Raw genomic sequence first — 19,243 nt, forward strand, 5'->3', positions numbered from 1 at the left:
TTAAACTGATCTAATCACAAACTAATACATGTAAACTAAGCAAAAGTTTCAAAGTCAATAGACCATGACTGAGGGGGCGGGACCAAATATTCTCCATGGAAATGAGATGTGCTAATGCTTATACAACTGCATACCAATTATCATTGACCTACCACTAACAGTTCCCCTTGAACTGACCTAATCACAAACTAATACATGAAAACGAAGCAAAAGTTTCAAAGTCAATAGATCATGAATGAGGGGGCGGAGCCAAACATTCTCCATGGAAATGAGATGTGCCAATGCTTATACAACTGCATACCAAATATCATTGACCTACCACTAGTGGTTCCCCATAAACTGACCTAATAACAAACTAATACATGTAAACGAAGCAAAGTTTCAAAGTCAATAGACCTTGACTGAGGGGGCGGGGCCAACTAATCTCTATGGTAATGAGATGTGCCAATGCTAATACAACTGCATACCAAATATCATTGACTTACCACTAGTGGTTCACCATGAACTAGACCTAATCACAAACTAATACATTGTTAACACCGCCGCCGACGCCGTATACAGCATACCTATGTCTCGCTTTTTGACTCCGTCAAGGCGAGACAAAAATCACATTAAATGGCAATGACTCCAATAAAGAGTCATCAGACGATTTTGGCTTTTGTAAATCTATTAGTAGATCTTGTCTTGCTGATGATCTTAGCTGTTTTAAATTTCTCTCTATCTTTTTAAGTTTTTAAAAAAGCAGGCAAAAATGAAAAAAATTAAAGGGCAATAACTCCAATACGAACTTGCATACCTGCCAACATTTCAAAATTGCCATGGGGGTTTTATGTGTAAGATGGCTCTCATAGTCCTACAAAACCTTTAAAGGGGCCCTCAAATTTATTTTATTGTTGTTAATTTGCTTATTCATACTTTTGCAATCCTATAGCCATTGTAAAATTGATTGTTTTGTTATAAATTGTGGACAAAATTGCGCTTTCAAGATTTCCATTTGGGAGCTTTCATGGGGAAATCCCCCGCAAATAGTGACAGTTGGCAGGTATGAAGAAGTAGTGCGAGTTTTAATGTAAATGGACAATAGATAGATCTCAACATTCTGAACATTTTATCTATTTATGGTGATTTTCAAGATAATAGACAAAACTTGCATTTGACACCAAATTTTTTTTCAGCCATGTTGTCCATGTTGGTTTGGCCGGCCAGGCCATCAGAAACATTTTTTTTAACAAAGTACCCTAATGATGATTGTGGCCAAGTTTGGTTAAATTTGACCAAGTAGTTTCAGAGGAGATTTTTGACACTGACAGATGACTGAAGCAAAGTCACGAGGCCAGGTGAGCTAATAAAAACTTCTATAGCAACATATAACTAGAGGCTCTAAAGAGCCTGTGTCGCTCACCTTGGTCTATGTGCATATTAAACAAAGGACACAGATGGATTCATGACAAAATTGTGTTTTGGTGATGGCGATGTGTTTGTAGATCTTACTTTACTGAACATTCTTGCTCCTTACTATTATCTCTATCTATAATGAACTTGGCCCGGTAGTTACAGTGGAAAATATTTTGTAAAAATTTACAAAAATTTACAAAATTTATGAAAATTGTAAAAAATTGACTATAAAGGGCAATAACTCCTTAAGGGCTCAATTGACAATTTTGGTGATGTTGACTTATTTGTAGATCTAACTTTGCTGTACATTATTGCTGTTTACAGTTTATCTCTATCTATAATAATATTCAAGATAATAACCAAAAACGGCAAAATTTCCTTAAAATTACCAATTCAGGGGCAGCAACCCAACAACGTGTTGCCTGATTGGTCTGAAAATTTCAGGGCAGATAGATCTTGACCTAATGAACAATTTAATCCACATCAGATTTGCTCTAAATGCTTTGATTTCAGAGATATGAGCCAAAAACTGCATTTTACCCTATGTACTATTTTTTAGCTATGTCGGCCATCTTGGTTCGCGGGCGGGGTCATCGGACACATTTTTTAAACTAGATACCCTAATGATGATTGTGGACAAGTTTGGTTAAATTTGTCTTAGTAGTTTCAGAGGAGAAGATTTTTGTAAAAGATTACAAAAATTTACGAAAAATTGTTAAAAATTGACTAAAAAGGGCAATAACTCCTTAAGGGGTCAACTGACAATTTCGGTCATGTTGACTTATTTGTAGATCTTACTTTGCTAAACATTATTGCTGTTTACAGTTTATCTCTATCTATTATAATATTCAAGATAATAACCAAAAACGGCAAAATTTCCTTAAAATTACCAATTCAGGGGCAGCAACCCAACAACAGGTTGCCTGATTGGTCTGAAAATTTCAGGGCAGATAGATCTTGACCTAATGAACAATTTTATCCTCATCAGATTTGCTCTGAATGCTTTGGTTTCAGAGATATGAGGCAATAAAATGCTTCGCTGGGGCGCAGCTTGATACGACCGCAGAGGTCGAACCCTGAACAGTTGGGGCAAGTATGGACACAAAATTCAAGCTTGATACAGCTATGACTTTGGATTGTCATTAAATATTTGACACAGCATAGGTTTCTGACACAGGATGAATGTGGTGTAAGAACTGGAAAAAATTTAATTTACCTATTATGGTGGAATATCCATAAACTAAATTGTTTGTTAATTTCAATATATCAAAGAATATGTAGAATTCAATGTTTGATGTAATGTAATAAAGTTGAAATTTGGACTGTTTTTTGTTCAATGTGGACCAATTTGGTAACATGTATAAATAATCAAAAATCTAAATACATGGGAGCCCATTTAAATACATCATAAAGGTATTAAAATAGAAAGTGACATCATAGTCATGGCTAAAAATAAACAAAAGTCCTTAATCAGCAACATTTAAAGTAATATCTAAAAATAAAATTCCTTTGTAACCATAAAAGCCCATTTAAATACATCATAAAGATATTAAAATAGAAAATGACATCATAGTCATGGCTAAACATAGCAAAAAACCCTTAATCAGCATCATTTAACAGTATTATCTAAAAATGGAAATTACATCATAAAGGTATTAAAATAGAAAATGACATCATAGTCATGGCTAAAAATAAACAAAATCCTTAATCAGCATCAGCAACATTTTATAGTAATATCTAAAAATAAAATTCCTTTGTAACCATAAAAGCCCATTTAAATACATCATAACAGATATTAAAATAGAAAATGACATCATAGTCATGGCTAAACATAGCAAAAACCTTAATCAGCATCATTTAACAGTAATATCTAAAAATAAAAATTTCTTTGCAACCATAAAAGTAAAATAGAAAATGACATCATAATCATAGCTAAAAATAAACAAAAATTTTTTTATTGGCAAATTTTAAATGGAGTTTATTATACTAAAAACAATAAATTTGCAACCATAAACATGATAAAACCCCATTTAAACACATCATAAAAGTATTAAATAATTCAACTACATCATAAGGCTATAAAAATAGAAAATGACTTCATAGTCAAGGCTAAAGGTAAACAAAAAACCTTCATCAGCAAATTTTTATATTGGCAAATTTCCAATGAAGTTTATTACACTAAAATTGTTGGCAAATTTCCAATGCATTTATTAACAATAAAGTTATTGGCAAATTTCCAATTTACATAATTTAAAAGCAGTGTAGATGAGATATTTAAATGAGTTTGAATTACCAACCTTACACTGCTTTTAAATAATGTTCTTTACTCAATTATTTGTCTATTAAAATGGAAACCCTTGTTTTTTAACCTTTTTTCCCCTTATTCCTTAAACATTAGAGCCATAACCCCCCCCCCCCCCCCCCCCCCCCCCCCCAAAGCCAATTATTACTTTCCAATGTAACCTAAATTTCCAATATACATAATTTTAAATTTCAGTTCCTCATAATATATAACCGTATCATTATTATTTTCTTTCATATATAAATCTGAAACAACCATCTTTAAATGGAAAATTTTAAAGAAAAAAAAAGGAAAAAAAAAAAATCCTACCCCCCACACATTTTTTCAACCCCCTTTTGATTCATCATCCCCCACCTCAATCACAACCTTCAATTTGTGGTATGGTACATTGCAATACAATTTCACAGAGATCCATACACTTGAACACAAGTTTTTGTTGCAAACTAAAAAAATCCTTATTTTCGACCAATATTTGGCCCCTTATTCATAAATGTTTGAGCAATTAACCCCAAAACTCAATTCCTACTTTCTCTTCGTGATAAAAAATAACTAACTTAAAATGTAAATTTTAAATAAAAAAAAAAGGAAAAAAAAAAATTACCCCTTTTTTGACCCCCGCCCCCCTTATGATTCATCACCCCCACCCCCCTTTCCCCCCAAACCAAGCTCAATAACAGCCTTGCCTTTGTGGTATGGTACCTTGTAATACAATTTTAGAGAGATCCATACACTTGAACACAAGTTATTGTCTAGAAACTAAAAAATGCTTATTTTAAACCCCTTTTTAGGCCCCTTATTACTAAACGTTTTGGGCAATTACCACAACACTCAATTCCAGCTTTCCCTTTGTGAAATGGAACCTTGTAGTAAAATTTCAGAAAGATCCATACACTTACACACAAGTTATTGTCATGAAACTAGAAAAATGCTTGTTTTTTGCCCCCTTTTGGCCCCTTATTCCTAAAATTTTGAGGCAATTAACCCCAATATCAATCCCAGCATTGACCCTTTGTGATATGGAATCTTGTGGTACAATGTCAAAGAGATCCATATGCTAACACACAAGTTATGTCTGGAAGTTACAAAAATGCTTATTTTCGGCCCCTTTTTGGCCCCTAATTCCTTAACTGTTGGTACCATAACCCCCAAAATCAATCCCCACCTTCCTATTGTGGTATTGAACCTTATGGTAAAATTTCATAGAGATCCATTCACTTAAACTAAAGTTAGAGTGCGAAAACCATTGTGTATTCGGACGACGACGCCGGACGACGACGACGACGACGACGACGACGACGACGCCAACGTCATACCAATATACGACCTCAAAATTTTTTTGCGGTCGTATAAAAACTGCATTTTACCCTATGTACTATTTTTTAGCCATGTCAGCCATCTTGGTTCGCGGGCGGGGTCATCGGACACATTTTTTATACAAGATACCCTAATGATGATTGTGGACAAGTTTGGTTAAATTTGTCTTAGTAGTTTCAGAGGAGAAGATTTTTGTAAAAGATTACAAAAATTTACGAAAAATGGTTAAAAATTGACTATAAAGGGCAATAACTCCTTAAGGGGTCAACTGACCATTTTGGTCAGGTTGACTTATTTGTAGATGTTACTTTGCTGAACATTATTGCTGTTTACAGTTTATCTCTATCTATAATAATATTCAAGATAATAACCAAAAACAGCAAAATTTCCTTAAAATTACCAATTCAGGGGCAGCAACCCAAGAACGGGTTGTCCCATTCATCTGAAAATGTCAGGGCAGATAGATCTTGACCTGATAAACAATTTTACTCCTGTCAGATTTGCTCTAAATGCTTTGGTTTCAGAGATATAAGCCAAAAACTGCATTTTACCCCTATGTTCTATTTTTAGCCATGTCGGCCATGTTGGTTGGCAGGCGGGGTCATCGGACACATTTTTTAAACTAGATACCCTAATGATGATTGTGGCCAAGCTTGGTTAAATTTGGCCTAGTAGTTTCAGAGGAGAAGATTTTTGTAAAAGTTAACGGACGACGACTGACGCCAAGTGATGAGAAAAGCTCACTTGGCCCTTTGGGCCAGGTGAGCTAAAAAGGACACTATTAACTTTAATTACATTGGTTTTAAATCTTTATTTTCTATAACAGTTGCCAGCTGAATTAGGACACGAAAGCTTATCAAATTATGACTGCCACAGGAAATATATGGAGATTTAGGAATGGTCAGCAATTTATCTTCAGTATTGGCCCCCAATGAGCCTACTTTGATAAACTGTTGACACAGAGATATGTCTCACTTTTATCTAATTTTGATAGTAGAATGCAAATGTTGAAATTAAAATGGCAATATTCAAAAATGTAAATTATGCAAAACATTCAAAGTCATGACTGATCTTCCACTAGTGGTTCCCAATAAACTGACATAATCACAAACTAATGTATTGCTGACGCTGCTGTCAGAAACAGCACCCTAAGTCTTGCTTTTTCACTTCGAGACAAACATGATGCTTGAGGGATTTTTTTCCTGCTAGGATCTTAGCAATCTCCTAACATGGGAAAATCATTTACATCCCTTAAATGCTTTTTAAGTAGAGATTGGTTGCTTGTTTAGAGAATTATGCATAATATTGGATGCCCCTTGTCACAAGGATTGAAGAGGAACTTGTATACCACTGAGTGAGAAACAGGGTTCAATTTCTTTACCATTGTGTTCCCTTTGTGGAATTAATGAATGTGAGGAAAAACTCTATCTTATTAAAAGGAATAATTCTTATCCTTACCTCCCATAGCAGCAAAGCTAGGATCTATATGTAAAGGATTTCTGTCACCACTTAATCTGTATAATGCTGCCTATAATATGGAAAAATATTAGTATAATGCTGCCTGTATAATGGTCAGAATATTGATATTTTGTTACTTGATGTTTACGACTTAAAAGGCATTAAATTTTATTCTATAAATACCATTGATTGTATTATTCTTATTAATCAATTCTTTCATATTTTTTTTTTTTTTTTGTGCACCACTGAGTCAGGTGAGGGATAAAGTAATGCTCGATGTCTGTCCATCTCAATATTATAAGCAAAGTTGCAAATTTTTCTCTCATCAGATTTAGATAATAATGTTTGAGAATAAATGAAGTGAATATGATGAGGACCACTGCTAAATTTTTTGAATGACTGAACCTACCTGATCAATGCTGGTTTTCTCACTCATGCTAGCATCTGGGGCTCTAGAAGGTGGATTAGCAGTATTTCTAGCTTTGTCTGAACTTCTCTTTCCACCGAACTTTCCAGCACCAACAACAAATGTTGAAAATTGATTGTAAGCTACTTTTTCTTTCTTGTCATCAAATGTTTCAACTGAAAAAACAAACAAACAAACATTGAAAAAGAGCTATTCTAAGCAAATAGAATGGTTTTTATGATAATTCTAAACGTTCATAATATGATCATAGATGATAAAGATGTTTCATTCTTCTTTACCTACTCAACTTTTCAACTTTAATCACTACAACTATAAGTATTCACTTTACATGATATTATTAAGTTTGAAAAGAAACACAAAAATATTTAGTATGCACTATGCACACAGAATGGTGCAAACATAAAAGAGTTTATGACATCTTATCAATAAATCCATTTGATGTGTACTGATTGATATCTAAGTCTGAGAGAACATAAATTAGTTGTAATTGATTTAAACTATCTTCCAGTAACTGCAAGTGCTCTTAGATTGGTAATTTATATAAGTTCTTTTTTTTTTTGTATTTTGTGTTAATCTGGCGAGTTAAGTCAATTTCAACAAATTTTTAAAGTAGTTTTTTTTCATTTGTTCTGTTTAAAACACCACTATCAAAGGTAAAGGGGAGGACTGAGTACCCACAAACATGTTTAACCCTGACGCAATCTTTGTGTGCATGTCCCAAGTCATATGCCTGTAAATCAGTTGTTTGGGTTGGTTGCTGTCTGTTATATTTGTTATGTAATAAATCAGGCTTTTAGTTTTCTCGTTTGAATTGTTTGACATTTTGACATGTCAGGGCTTTTATAGCTGAAAAATTTTGAATCTGAGAAATAATCTTTTCCTACCTATGTCAAAGCATCTAAATATAAGGGCTGTTTTTTTCTGTCCATCAAAATTTAAATTAAAAGGAAGACAATTAAATTTAGCATTTTTAACTGGTCTCAATGTGGATGTTTAATAGAAATGAAAGCACTCAAGATACACTAAAATGTTTTACTAACTTGATGTGTTGATAACATAAATATAATAATGTAACATACCATCCATTAATATGACAGCACCAGATCCTTTATCTAGGACATCTACAATTGTTCCTCTAGATGTCAAAGTACCACTGGTAGGAAAAGGTTTGTATAATTCTGTGTATTGCTCGCCGTGTAAAATCTACAATACCACATTTAAATATATGTTATTTCTTGTAGACAAATTATAACAAGGATTGAAGCTCTAATGGAAATATTGTACAAAGCTACATACAATTACCAATTTAAAAATAATAGAGAAATTTGTAGCATTGAAGTAAAGAATGTATGAACCCAAATGATAACATAATTTTGAAAGAACAACAAACCCACACAATCTGGCATATAATTCAAAATTTGATAACTTGTTTAAGGGTTGAATGTTGATCTCCGTAAAACTGCTTTAAAGGCTAATTTCAATAAAAACAAAAAGAATGTCAGACTCAAATAGTGATTTTTCAAAACAATGTGGTATTAAAAAATAGTAGAACTTTCTGATATAGGAAAGATAAATTGTTTTCCTCACAGATTTAAGTCCATCTTGGTATGAGGATGTGGGGTGATTAGATTGTTTGACAAACAACATGTTAATAGCAGACTTTAGGATATCAACTCAAAATAATTTCCTACAAACCTTAGTAGGGTCAACATTTAAACCAGGTACCCCTCCAATTAAGCCACCGCCCATGGCTGAAAAAGCAGGTGTAACAGCAAATGATGGTATGACACAGAAGTCATCTGATAACTCAAACAGGAACTTCAAATAGTCGTCTTGTTGTGTTGAAACACCAACTGTAAATAAGAAGTATGTCTTATTAAAAAATGACAGAGGTAAAACTAAATTATTTAGCAAAATATATTATAAGCTTTCAAAATACAAATACTAAAACATGAAATCAGAAATTATATAGCAAAATGTATAAGCTTTCAAAATACTTAACAAGAGGCTCTCAAGAGCCTGAATCGCTCACCTGTAATTTTTTGCTTACATCTTTCATCAATGATTATTTTTGCTTTTCAATATATATTAATGAGTGGCTTAAAAATGCAATTTAAATGTTCTTTGTATCTGTCATATTTTCTTCAAAAGCAAAAAAATGCATTTTACCCCTATGTTCCATTTTAGCCATAGTGGCTATGTTTCTTGATATACAAGGAAATAAAATACAAAATATATACAAGATACTCTGAAACTCATTCAGCCCAAGTTTGGCTGAAATTGATTCAGCGGTTTCAAAAGAGAAGATTTTTTAAAGTAAGCAAACTAGATTAGATAAACAAATTGTGAAAAATTGTCTTTAAAGGACAATAACTCCTTAAGGGGTCAATTGACAATTTTGGTCATAAAAAACTTATTTGTGGATCTTACTTTGCTGAACATTTTTGCTGTTTACAGTTTATCTTTATCTATGATAATATTGAAAATAATAACCGAAAACTGCAAAATTTCCTTAAAATCATCAATTCAGGGGCAATAACCTAAAAATCAGATACCTGATTTGGCTGATAATTTCAAGGCAGGTAGACCTTGACCTAACGAATACTTTAACTTCTTGTCTGATTTGCTCTAAATGCTTTAGTTTTTGAGATACAAGTCAAAAACTGCATTTTACCCTATGTTCTATTTTTAGCCATGGCGACCATGTTTTCTGAGGAAACAGAAAATAAAACACAAACTTTATTCTAGATAACCTAAGAATCATTCAGCCTAAGTTTGATTTAATTCGGTTGAGTAGTTTCAGAGGAGAAGATTTTTTAAAGTAAGAAAACATGATAAACAAATTGTGTAAAATTGTATTTAAAGGGCAATAACTCCTTAAGGGGTAAATTGACAATTTTGGTCATATAAACTTATTTGTAGATCTTACATTGCTAAACATTTTCGCTGTTTACAGTTTATCTTTATCTATAATAATATTCAAGATAATAACCAAAAACTGCAAAAATTTCCTTAAAATTACCAATTTAGTGGCAGCAACCCAACAATGGGCTGTTAGATTCACCTGAAAATTTCAGGGCTGATAGAACTTGACCTTGTCAGATTTGCTCTAAATGCTTTGGTTTTTGAAATATAAACCAAAAACTGCATTTTACCCCTATATTCTATTTTTAGTCATGACGGCCATGTTTTTAGACGAAACAGAAAATAAAACACAAACTTTATTCTATATACCCTAAGGATCATTCAGCTTAAGTTTGGTTGGAATTGGTTCAGTAGTTTCAGAGGAGAAGATGTTTGAAATAGTTTACACCGGATGGATGATGACACCGGACGACGACGGATTCCAAGTGATGGCAACAGCTCACTGTTCCTTTGGAATGGTGAGCTAAAAATGAAATCAGACTAGAAAATTATAAGAAAAAAATATATGTAAATTTTACATATTTTTTTTCCCAAAAATTTTCTATTCTCTAAATAATTTGTGATTTCATGTTTGAGTATTTTGAAACCATGTATATCTTTGAGTAACTTATCTGACTTATGGTTTTAGTTTGTAACTCGGATTTGTTTTTATCTCTATCGATTTATGAGTTTCGAACAGAAGTATACTACTGTTGCCTTTATTTATGGTGTAGTGTAGCTTATTATAGTTAAAAGATAATTAAGTTCATCATACTCTGTACTTTATATCCAAAAACTAAGCTTTCCAGATTTAAAACATGTCTTCAAAAGTGCAGTTTGATGAGTATTTGTTGCATTTAAAAAGTATATACTTTAATTTAGGACTTCAAACATTTTGCTATTTATGTAAAAAATTCATTTTGAGATCTTGTCATTAAATGTACTATTAAGATATGGTGATGATGATTGTTTATCGTCCAGTGGTAAATTAAAACCATATTCAGGATGAGAACATGATAATTTGATGTAAAATCTGCCTTGTACTAGACTGACAGGAGAACATGATAATGTGATGTAAACTCTGCTTTGTACTATAGACTGACAGGAGAACATGATAATGTGATGTAAACTCTGCTTTGTACTATAGACTGACAGGAGAACATGATAATGTGATGTAAACTCTGCTTTGTACTATAGACTGACAGGAGAACATGATAATGTGATATAAAATCTGCCTTGTACTAGACTGACAGGAGAACATGATAATGTGATGTAAAATCTGCCTTGTACTAGACTGACAGGAGAACATGATAATGTGATGTAAAATCTGCCTTGTACTATAGACTGACAGGAGAACATGATAATGTGATGTAAAATCTGCCTTGTACTAGACTGACAGGAGAACATGATAATGTGATGTAAACTCTGCTTTGTACTATAGACTGACAGGAGAACAGGATAATGTGATGTAAAATCTGCCTTGTACTAGACTGACAGGAGAACATGATAATGTGATGTTAAATCTGCCTTGTACTAGACTGACAGGAGAACATGATAATGTGATGTAAACTCTGCTTTGTACTATAGACTGACAGGAGAACATGATAATGTGATGTAAACTCTGCTTTGTACTATAGACTGACAGGAGAACATGATAATGTGATGTAAACTCTGCTTTGTACTAGACTGACAGGAGAACATGATAATGTGATGTAAACTCTGCTTTGTACTAGACTGACAACATGATAATGTGATGTAAACTCTGCTTTGTACTATAGACTGACAGGAGAACATGATTATGTGATGTAAAATCTGCTTTGTACTATAGACTGACAGGAGAACATGATAATGTGATGTAAACTCTGCTTTGTACTAGACTGACAGGAGAACATGATAATGTGATGTAAACTATGCTTTGTACTAGACTGACAGGACAACATGATAATGTGATGTAAAATCTGCCTTGTACTATAGACTGACAGGACAACATGATAATGTGATTTAAACTCTGCTTTGTACTATAGACTGACAGGAGAACATGATAATGTGATGTAAACTCTGCTTTGTACTAGACTGACAGGAGAACATGATAATGTGATGTAAACTATGCTTTGTACTATAGACTGACAGGACAACATGATAATGTGATGTAAACTCTGCTTTGTACTAGACTGACAGGAGAACATGATAATGTGATGTAAACTATGCTTTGTACTAGACTGACAGGACAACATGATAATGTGATGTAAAATCTGCCTTGTACTATAGACTGACAGGACAACATGATAATGTGATTTAAACTCTGCTTTGTACTATAGACTGACAGGAGAACATGATAATGTGATGTAAACTCTGCTTTGTACTAGACTGACAGGAGAACATGATAATGTGATGTAAACTCTGCTTTGTACTAGACTGACAACATGATAATGTGATGTAAACTCTGCTTTGTACTATAGACTGACAGGAGAACATGATTATGTGATGTAAAATCTGCTTTGTACTATAGACTGACAGGAGAACATGATAATGTGATGTAAACTATGCTTTGTACTATAGACTGACAGGACAACATGATAATGTGATGTAAACTCTGCTTTGTACTAGACTGACAGGAGAACATGATAATGTGATGTAAACTATGCTTTGTACTAGACTGACAGGACAACATGATAATGTGATGTAAAATATGCCTTGTACTATAGACTGACAGGACAACATGATAATGTGATTTAAACTCTGCTTTGTACTATAGACTGACAGGAGAACATGATAATGTGATGTAAACTCTGCTTTGTACTAGACTGACAGGACAACATGATAATGTGATGTAAACTCTGCTTTGTACTATAGACTGACAGGAGAACATGATAATGTGATGTAAACTATGCTTTGTACTAGACTGACAGGAGAACATGATAATGTGATGTAAACTCTGTTTTGTACTAGACTGACAGGAGAACATGATAATGTGATGTAAAATCTGCCTTGTACTAGACTGACAGGAGAACATGATAATGTGATGTAAACTCTGCTTTGTACTATTGACTGACAGGACAACATGATAATGTGATGTATACTATGCTTTGTACTAGACTGACAGGACAACATGATAATGTGATTTAAACTCTGCTTTGTACTATAGACTGACAGGAGAACATGATAATGTGATGTAAACTCTGCTTTGTACTAGACTGACAGGACAACATGATAATGTGATTTAAACTCTGCTTTGTACTAGACTGACAGGATAACATGATAGTGTGATGTAAACTCTGCTTTGTACTAGACTGACAACATGATAATGTGATGTATACTATGCTTTGTACTAGACTGACAGGACAACATGATAATGTGATTTAAACTCTGCTTTGTACTAGACTGACAGGATAACATGATAGTGTGATGTAAACTCTGCTTTGTACTAGACTGACAGGAGAACATGATAATGTGATGTAAACTATGCTTTGTACTAGACTGACAGGACAACATGATAATGTGATTTAAACTCTGCTTTGTACTATAGACTGACAGGAGAACATGATAATGTGATGTAAACTCTGCTTTGTACTAGACTGACAGGACAACATGATAATGTGATTTAAACTCTGCTTTGTACTAGACTGACAGGATAACATGATAGTGTGATGTAATCTCTGCTTTGTACTAGACTGACAGGAGAACATGATAATGTGATGTAAACTCTGCTTTGTTCTATAGACTGACAGGAGAACATGATAATGTGATGTAAACTCTGCTTTGTACTATAGACTGACAGGAGAACATGACAATGTGATGTAAACTCTGCTTTGTACAAGACTGACAGGAGAACATGATAATGTGATGTAAACTCTGCTTTGTACTATAGACTGACAGGAGAACATGATAATGTGATGTAAACTCTGCTTTGTACTATAGACTGACAGGAGAACATGATTATGTGATGTAAACTCTGCTTTGTACTATAGACTGACAGGACAACATGATAATGTGATGTAAACTCTGCTTTGTACTATAGACTGACAGGAGAACAGGATAATGTGATGTAAAATCTGCTTTGTACTAGACTGACAGGACAACATGATAATGTGATGTAAACTCTGCCTTGTACTAGACTGACAGGAGAACATGATAATGTGATGTAAACTCTGCTTTGTACTATAGACTGACAGGAGAACAGGATAATGTGATGTAAAATCTGCTTTGTACTAGACTGACAGGAGAATATGATAATGTGATGTAAACTCTGCTTTGTTGTAGACTGACATGAGAACATGACAATGTAATGTAAACTCTGCTTTGTACTAAACTGACAGGAGAACATGATAATGTGATGTAAACTCTGCTTTGTACTATAGACTGACAGGAGAACATGATAATGTGATGTAAACTCTGCTTTGTACTAGACTGACAGGACAACATGATAATGTGATGTAAACTCTGCCTTGTACTAGACTGACAGGAGAACATGATAATGTGATGTAAACTCTGCTTTGTACAATAGACTGACAGGACAACATGATAATGTGATGTAAACTCTGCTTTGTACTATAGACTGACAGGAGAACATGATAATGTGATGTAAACTCTGCTTTGTACTATAGACTGACAGGAGAACATGACAATGTGATGTAAACTCTGCTTTGTACAAGACTGACAGGAGAACATGATAATGTGATGTAAACTCTGCTTTGTACTATAGACTGACAGGAGAACATGATAATGTGATGTAAACTCTGCTTTGTACTATAGACTGACAGGAGAACATGATAATGTGATGTAAACTCTGCTTTGTACTATAGACTGACAGGAGAACATGATGATGTGATGTAAACTCTGCTTTGTACTATAGACTGACAGGAGAACATGATAATGTTACGTAAACTCTGCTTTGTACTAGACTGACAGGAGAACATGATAATGTGATGTAAACTCTGCTTTGTACTAGACTGACAACATGATAATGTGATGTAAACTCTGCTTTTTACTAGACTGACAGGAGAACATGATAATGTGATGTAAACTCTGCTTTGTACTAGACTGACAACATGATAATGTGATGTAAACTCTGCTTTGTACTAGACTGACAGGAGAACATGATAATGTGATGTAAACTCTGCTTTGTACTATAGACTGACAGGAGAACATGATAGTGTGATGTAAACTCTCCTTTGTACTATAGACTGACAGGAGAACATGATAATGTGATGTAAACTCTGCTTTGTACTCTAGACTTACAGGAGAACATGATAATGTGATGTAAACTCTGCTTTGTACTAGACTGACAGGCTAAGCCAGATTTTTAACGTGCTAGCTCATAAGGTAACTTTGATCTTACTCCTAAATACAGCATGCTTAGAGAAAAAGCAGCACACACACCAATTTTCAAGTATTTTTCCTTGGTTGAAACCCACAACCTTCCATAATTGAGGAGAGCATGCTACCAAAAGACCACTGGGCAGTCTATTTCGATATGAACCAAGGCTTTATCCAAAAAGATATTTTAATACAAGATGTTGTATTATACAGTATGGGTTTTGCCCATTGTTGAAGGCTGTAAGATGACATATAGTTGCTTACATTCACGTCATAATAGTCTAATCTCAATAGTAAGCTCAGCTGATTTTAAACCTTCTTTCTTATACCACAGACGAGCCTTGCGTTTTAAATTTGAAAATTCAACTGTCTCCAGTGAAGAAATATTGTATGACACTTGATGCAGTGGTAGAATTTATTTATATATTCTGTAAGGTTACTTACTGCCTAAAGCATACAGTATAACTTCTTTATTTGTGAAGGTAAATGTTGTAGGTTTCATTTTCTGGTTTATAGCAAGTTCCTAGAAAAAAACATTGTACATGTATAGTTTTTATTAAAAGTATAATATAATTGAAAAGGAATTTTCATGACCAATTAAACATTTATTTATACAAATATTAATGTAAATGAATTTTCTGATATAAGTTAAAAGGCTATTCCAACAACATGGTTATAAAACGGCATGTGAAGCGAGATGATGTATCAAATATTTTTGCCTTATATGTTTTCAAGACAAAATAGTCACCCCAAACACGCCTAAACATAAAAAGGTGTTCTCGTCATTCTCTTTTCAATGAAATTATTGCCCAGTTTTAGGATTTTTTCCCAAAAAAACTGTCGCCGGGGGCAGAGATGCAAATTAATGCTTTAAAAAGATCAATCTTTTATCTTTGTGTGGAATTTTTTCGGCGGAATTTTTACTTTTGCACAAAAAAGATCTACATGTATTTGCACCTACCACAATGGACAGTTTTCTGAAAAATTGTCTTTAATATAAAATTTTACAAATAACTCGAAGCTCCATACTATAATTTTAGTAACAACAGGTATATATGATGCATAAAATCCTAAATTATGCACATTCATTAAACTTTTAAAGCCCATAGAAACAGATGTAAACAATTCAAATATAATAACTTTGCCTTTTTCACCTTCTCTAATAAAGAGTTCCATTTCTTTTGTTTAATTTCAACTGGTTATCCGCCTGAAAATGTTGACATTCTGTCTGTCATTTCTGGCAAAATCTTAGAATTATATAGCATTTGAATATAAAATCAAAGGGAATTACATGCTGATGAAATTAAAAGCAAATTTTAAAGAAAGAAATTATATAAGCAAAGTTTCTGACAAAATCAGAAGAAATTCATGGACTTCATTTGCTAAGAACTTATAAGAGATAAAAATAGATAGATTCATTAATTATTATATTAAAAAAAAAAAGATGTAGCTGACAGGTAAAATATCATCTGAATGTGACCTACAGGATCTATTCCACTAGAAGACGTTGCTCTTTGTTTTTTACTGCCTCCCCTTTCAATAGTCTGTATAACATTAAACATATGTGCTGTAGAATCTGAAAAATGATATATTTGTTTGAAAAATCTATGAAATTTTTCAATATATTATACAAATGGAACCTTGTTAATCATGTTCTTTTTCATAAACATGCAAACCAAAAGATATCTAATTAAAACTATTGCATGTTACACCATTACTCATGATATTTTCTAGGCTTTGGACAAGACTGTGTGTCTTCCTGTACAGTTTATCATGTTGCTGTATGAAATTTACCTTGAAGTTCAACCATTGATATTAAGTATTGGAAAGTGTTATTTCATAACATCAGGTTAATATTAGTTACATTTATACAATATTGTTTATTATTGTTTTACTTGTACTTGTCATTTTGTTTTGAATCAAAATATCATAACATAGTTGAGTGCCTTTTCTGTACTGATTTTTCTGTTCTAATATGTTCTTATTGTTATTTCTATTTGTTAGATTAAAATGAGTTTATAGGGTTGAGCTCTCAAAAAAACAGATTTAACTCACATGTTCATGTGGCTGTCAGGAACTTCAATAGTCGTTGTCTTTTATCATATCTGAATGATTCTTTACATTGGTGAATTAGACGTTGATCACAGATCTCCAATAGTCTCTGTTCAATTTATTCACTTTTTTTTTATTTTGAACAATTTAGAGCTTACCATACTGTATTTGTACCTCTCTATTGTTGAAGGCTGTGTTAAACTCTAGAATCTAAATGTATTTTGGTTGTACCTCTCTATTGTTGAAGGCTGTGTGTTAAACTCTAGAATCTAAATGTATTTTGGTTGTACCTCTCTATTGTTGAAGGCTGTGTGTTAAACTCTAGAATCTAAATGTATTTTGGTTGTACCTCTCTATTGTTGAAGGCTGTGTGTTAAACTCTAGAATCTAAATGTATTTTGGTTGTACCTCTCTATTGTTGAAGGCTGTGGGTTAAACTCTAGAATCTAAATGTATTTTGGTTGTACCTCTCTATTGTTGAAGGCTGTGTGTTAAACTCTAGAATCTAAATGTATTTTGGTTGTACCTCTCTATTGTTGAAGGCTGTGTGTTAAACTCTAGAATCTAGATGTATTTTGGTTGTACCTCTCTATTGTTGAAGGCTGTGTGTTAAACTCTAGAATCTAGATGTATTTTGATTTTTAGGGCTGTTATTTCATTGATGTATACCCTATATTAAATATCAGACATACTGTAGTTAAATGCTTGACTGATGATGGCCTTTATGTTAGGTTTTTATATTAATGGCTGAGATCTAGTTACCTTAAATGCTTAAATGTTATTTAAAGTATGCCATCATGTTTCATGTCCAAATGTATCAATAATTATATAGATTTTTAACTCCATATCTTTTTTTCTTTTATATAAAGCATTGTTAACTTTTAGGTGAAAAGTTGTCAAAATGACTGAGATCAATGTATTTTCTTTATTTAATGCTAATTAATCTTACCAGCTGAAGAAGCCGGGTGTGTTGAATTTGTAAAGTCTGAAATTTTATCCCAGTTTTCTCTTACTGAAAAAAGACAAAAACAGAATTTTAAAAAATACCGTTTACAATAAACACAATCATTTAGAATGCATATAAATGAACTTTTTGTTAACCTAGACAAGACAAAGCTTGGTTATTTCCTTTAAACTGGAATGTTTTTTACAATTATAAATTGTGAACTTAGGAGTGGAGGTGAATGACATGAAAAATCAACAAACATGTACCAGTACACCCTCACAACATCAACAATAAAATTCTTTAAAAACATATTGTTAACATTAAGAACAAGACTTTGTACTGTCACTGACTGTATTTCACACATGTTCTTAGAGTCTGTTCAAATAGCATGATTACAGTACAAATGGACTCAACAATAATTCATATATCAGTGAAAATTTCATTCCAGAAATCCTCATTCTAAAATTTCATTCTGAACTAAAAATGAAGCATACATATTGTTGCTATTCAAATTGTGTAGTTTCTTTTAAAGATATAACATTGAGTTATCTCCCTTATTACACAGAGGTGACAAATTATTCCATGCATGTTTCACAGTAATAACATCTGTTGAAATCAACGATTATTAACAATTCCACATTTCCATACTAAAGCTTTGACTTCAGATTTTTTAACTAAGGATTCAATCTGACAAAACTAATTAATTCAACAAAACATATAATCTGTCTTAAGACCAGCAAAGCTCTTAGATAAATATCATTCATTTATGAGATATGTCATACCATCTTCTGGTGTCATTGGTGTATCCTTCGTCCTACAGATGGCACCAACAGTCCTTTCCCATCTTACTGAAATTTAGTAATTTAACATTTTAATTTTCATTCATAATAATATTTAACATAATAATACATATATAAATATTCGTTCAAATCCAATTAAATATATTGGAGGAGTTGTAAATCTATAAATTGTATAAATGTATAACTTGATAGAGAGAGTTTACTTTGAATTGTACTTACAACAGAAACTCCAAGGGAAACCATAGTTATAAGTAATAGCAGTCAAGAAATAGTGTTTGTTTTTGTTTTTAGGACTTCATATTTATTTTTTTTGTATAGCTTTATGTGTT

The 19,243-nt window shown here is 32.8% G+C and overlaps 1 protein-coding gene across 1 annotated transcript in view; it reads right to left on the bottom strand.

The window, feature by feature from the left end:
• LOC127733788 (peroxisomal multifunctional enzyme type 2-like) overlaps nucleotides 1-19,243 on the bottom strand; it is a 43,626-nt gene that overhangs the window by 13,018 nt on the left and 11,365 nt on the right. The window contains exons 10-17 of the mRNA XM_052243104.1: nucleotides 18,897-18,962; nucleotides 18,118-18,180; nucleotides 16,601-16,692; nucleotides 15,561-15,639; nucleotides 8,592-8,749; nucleotides 7,976-8,099; nucleotides 6,879-7,051; nucleotides 6,470-6,539 (exon numbers count right to left, since the gene is read on the bottom strand). Coding sequence (XP_052099064.1) covers nucleotides 6,470-6,539; nucleotides 6,879-7,051; nucleotides 7,976-8,099; nucleotides 8,592-8,749; nucleotides 15,561-15,639; nucleotides 16,601-16,692; nucleotides 18,118-18,180; nucleotides 18,897-18,962 — 825 coding nt within the window. The remainder of the gene's footprint in view (nucleotides 1-6,469; nucleotides 6,540-6,878; nucleotides 7,052-7,975; nucleotides 8,100-8,591; nucleotides 8,750-15,560; nucleotides 15,640-16,600; nucleotides 16,693-18,117; nucleotides 18,181-18,896; nucleotides 18,963-19,243) is intronic.

This window comes from Mytilus californianus, unplaced genomic scaffold, assembly GCF_021869535.1.
Source record: "Mytilus californianus isolate M0D057914Y unplaced genomic scaffold, xbMytCali1.0.p SCAF_3, whole genome shotgun sequence".
NCBI classification, from domain to species: domain Eukaryota; kingdom Metazoa; phylum Mollusca; class Bivalvia; order Mytilida; family Mytilidae; genus Mytilus; species Mytilus californianus.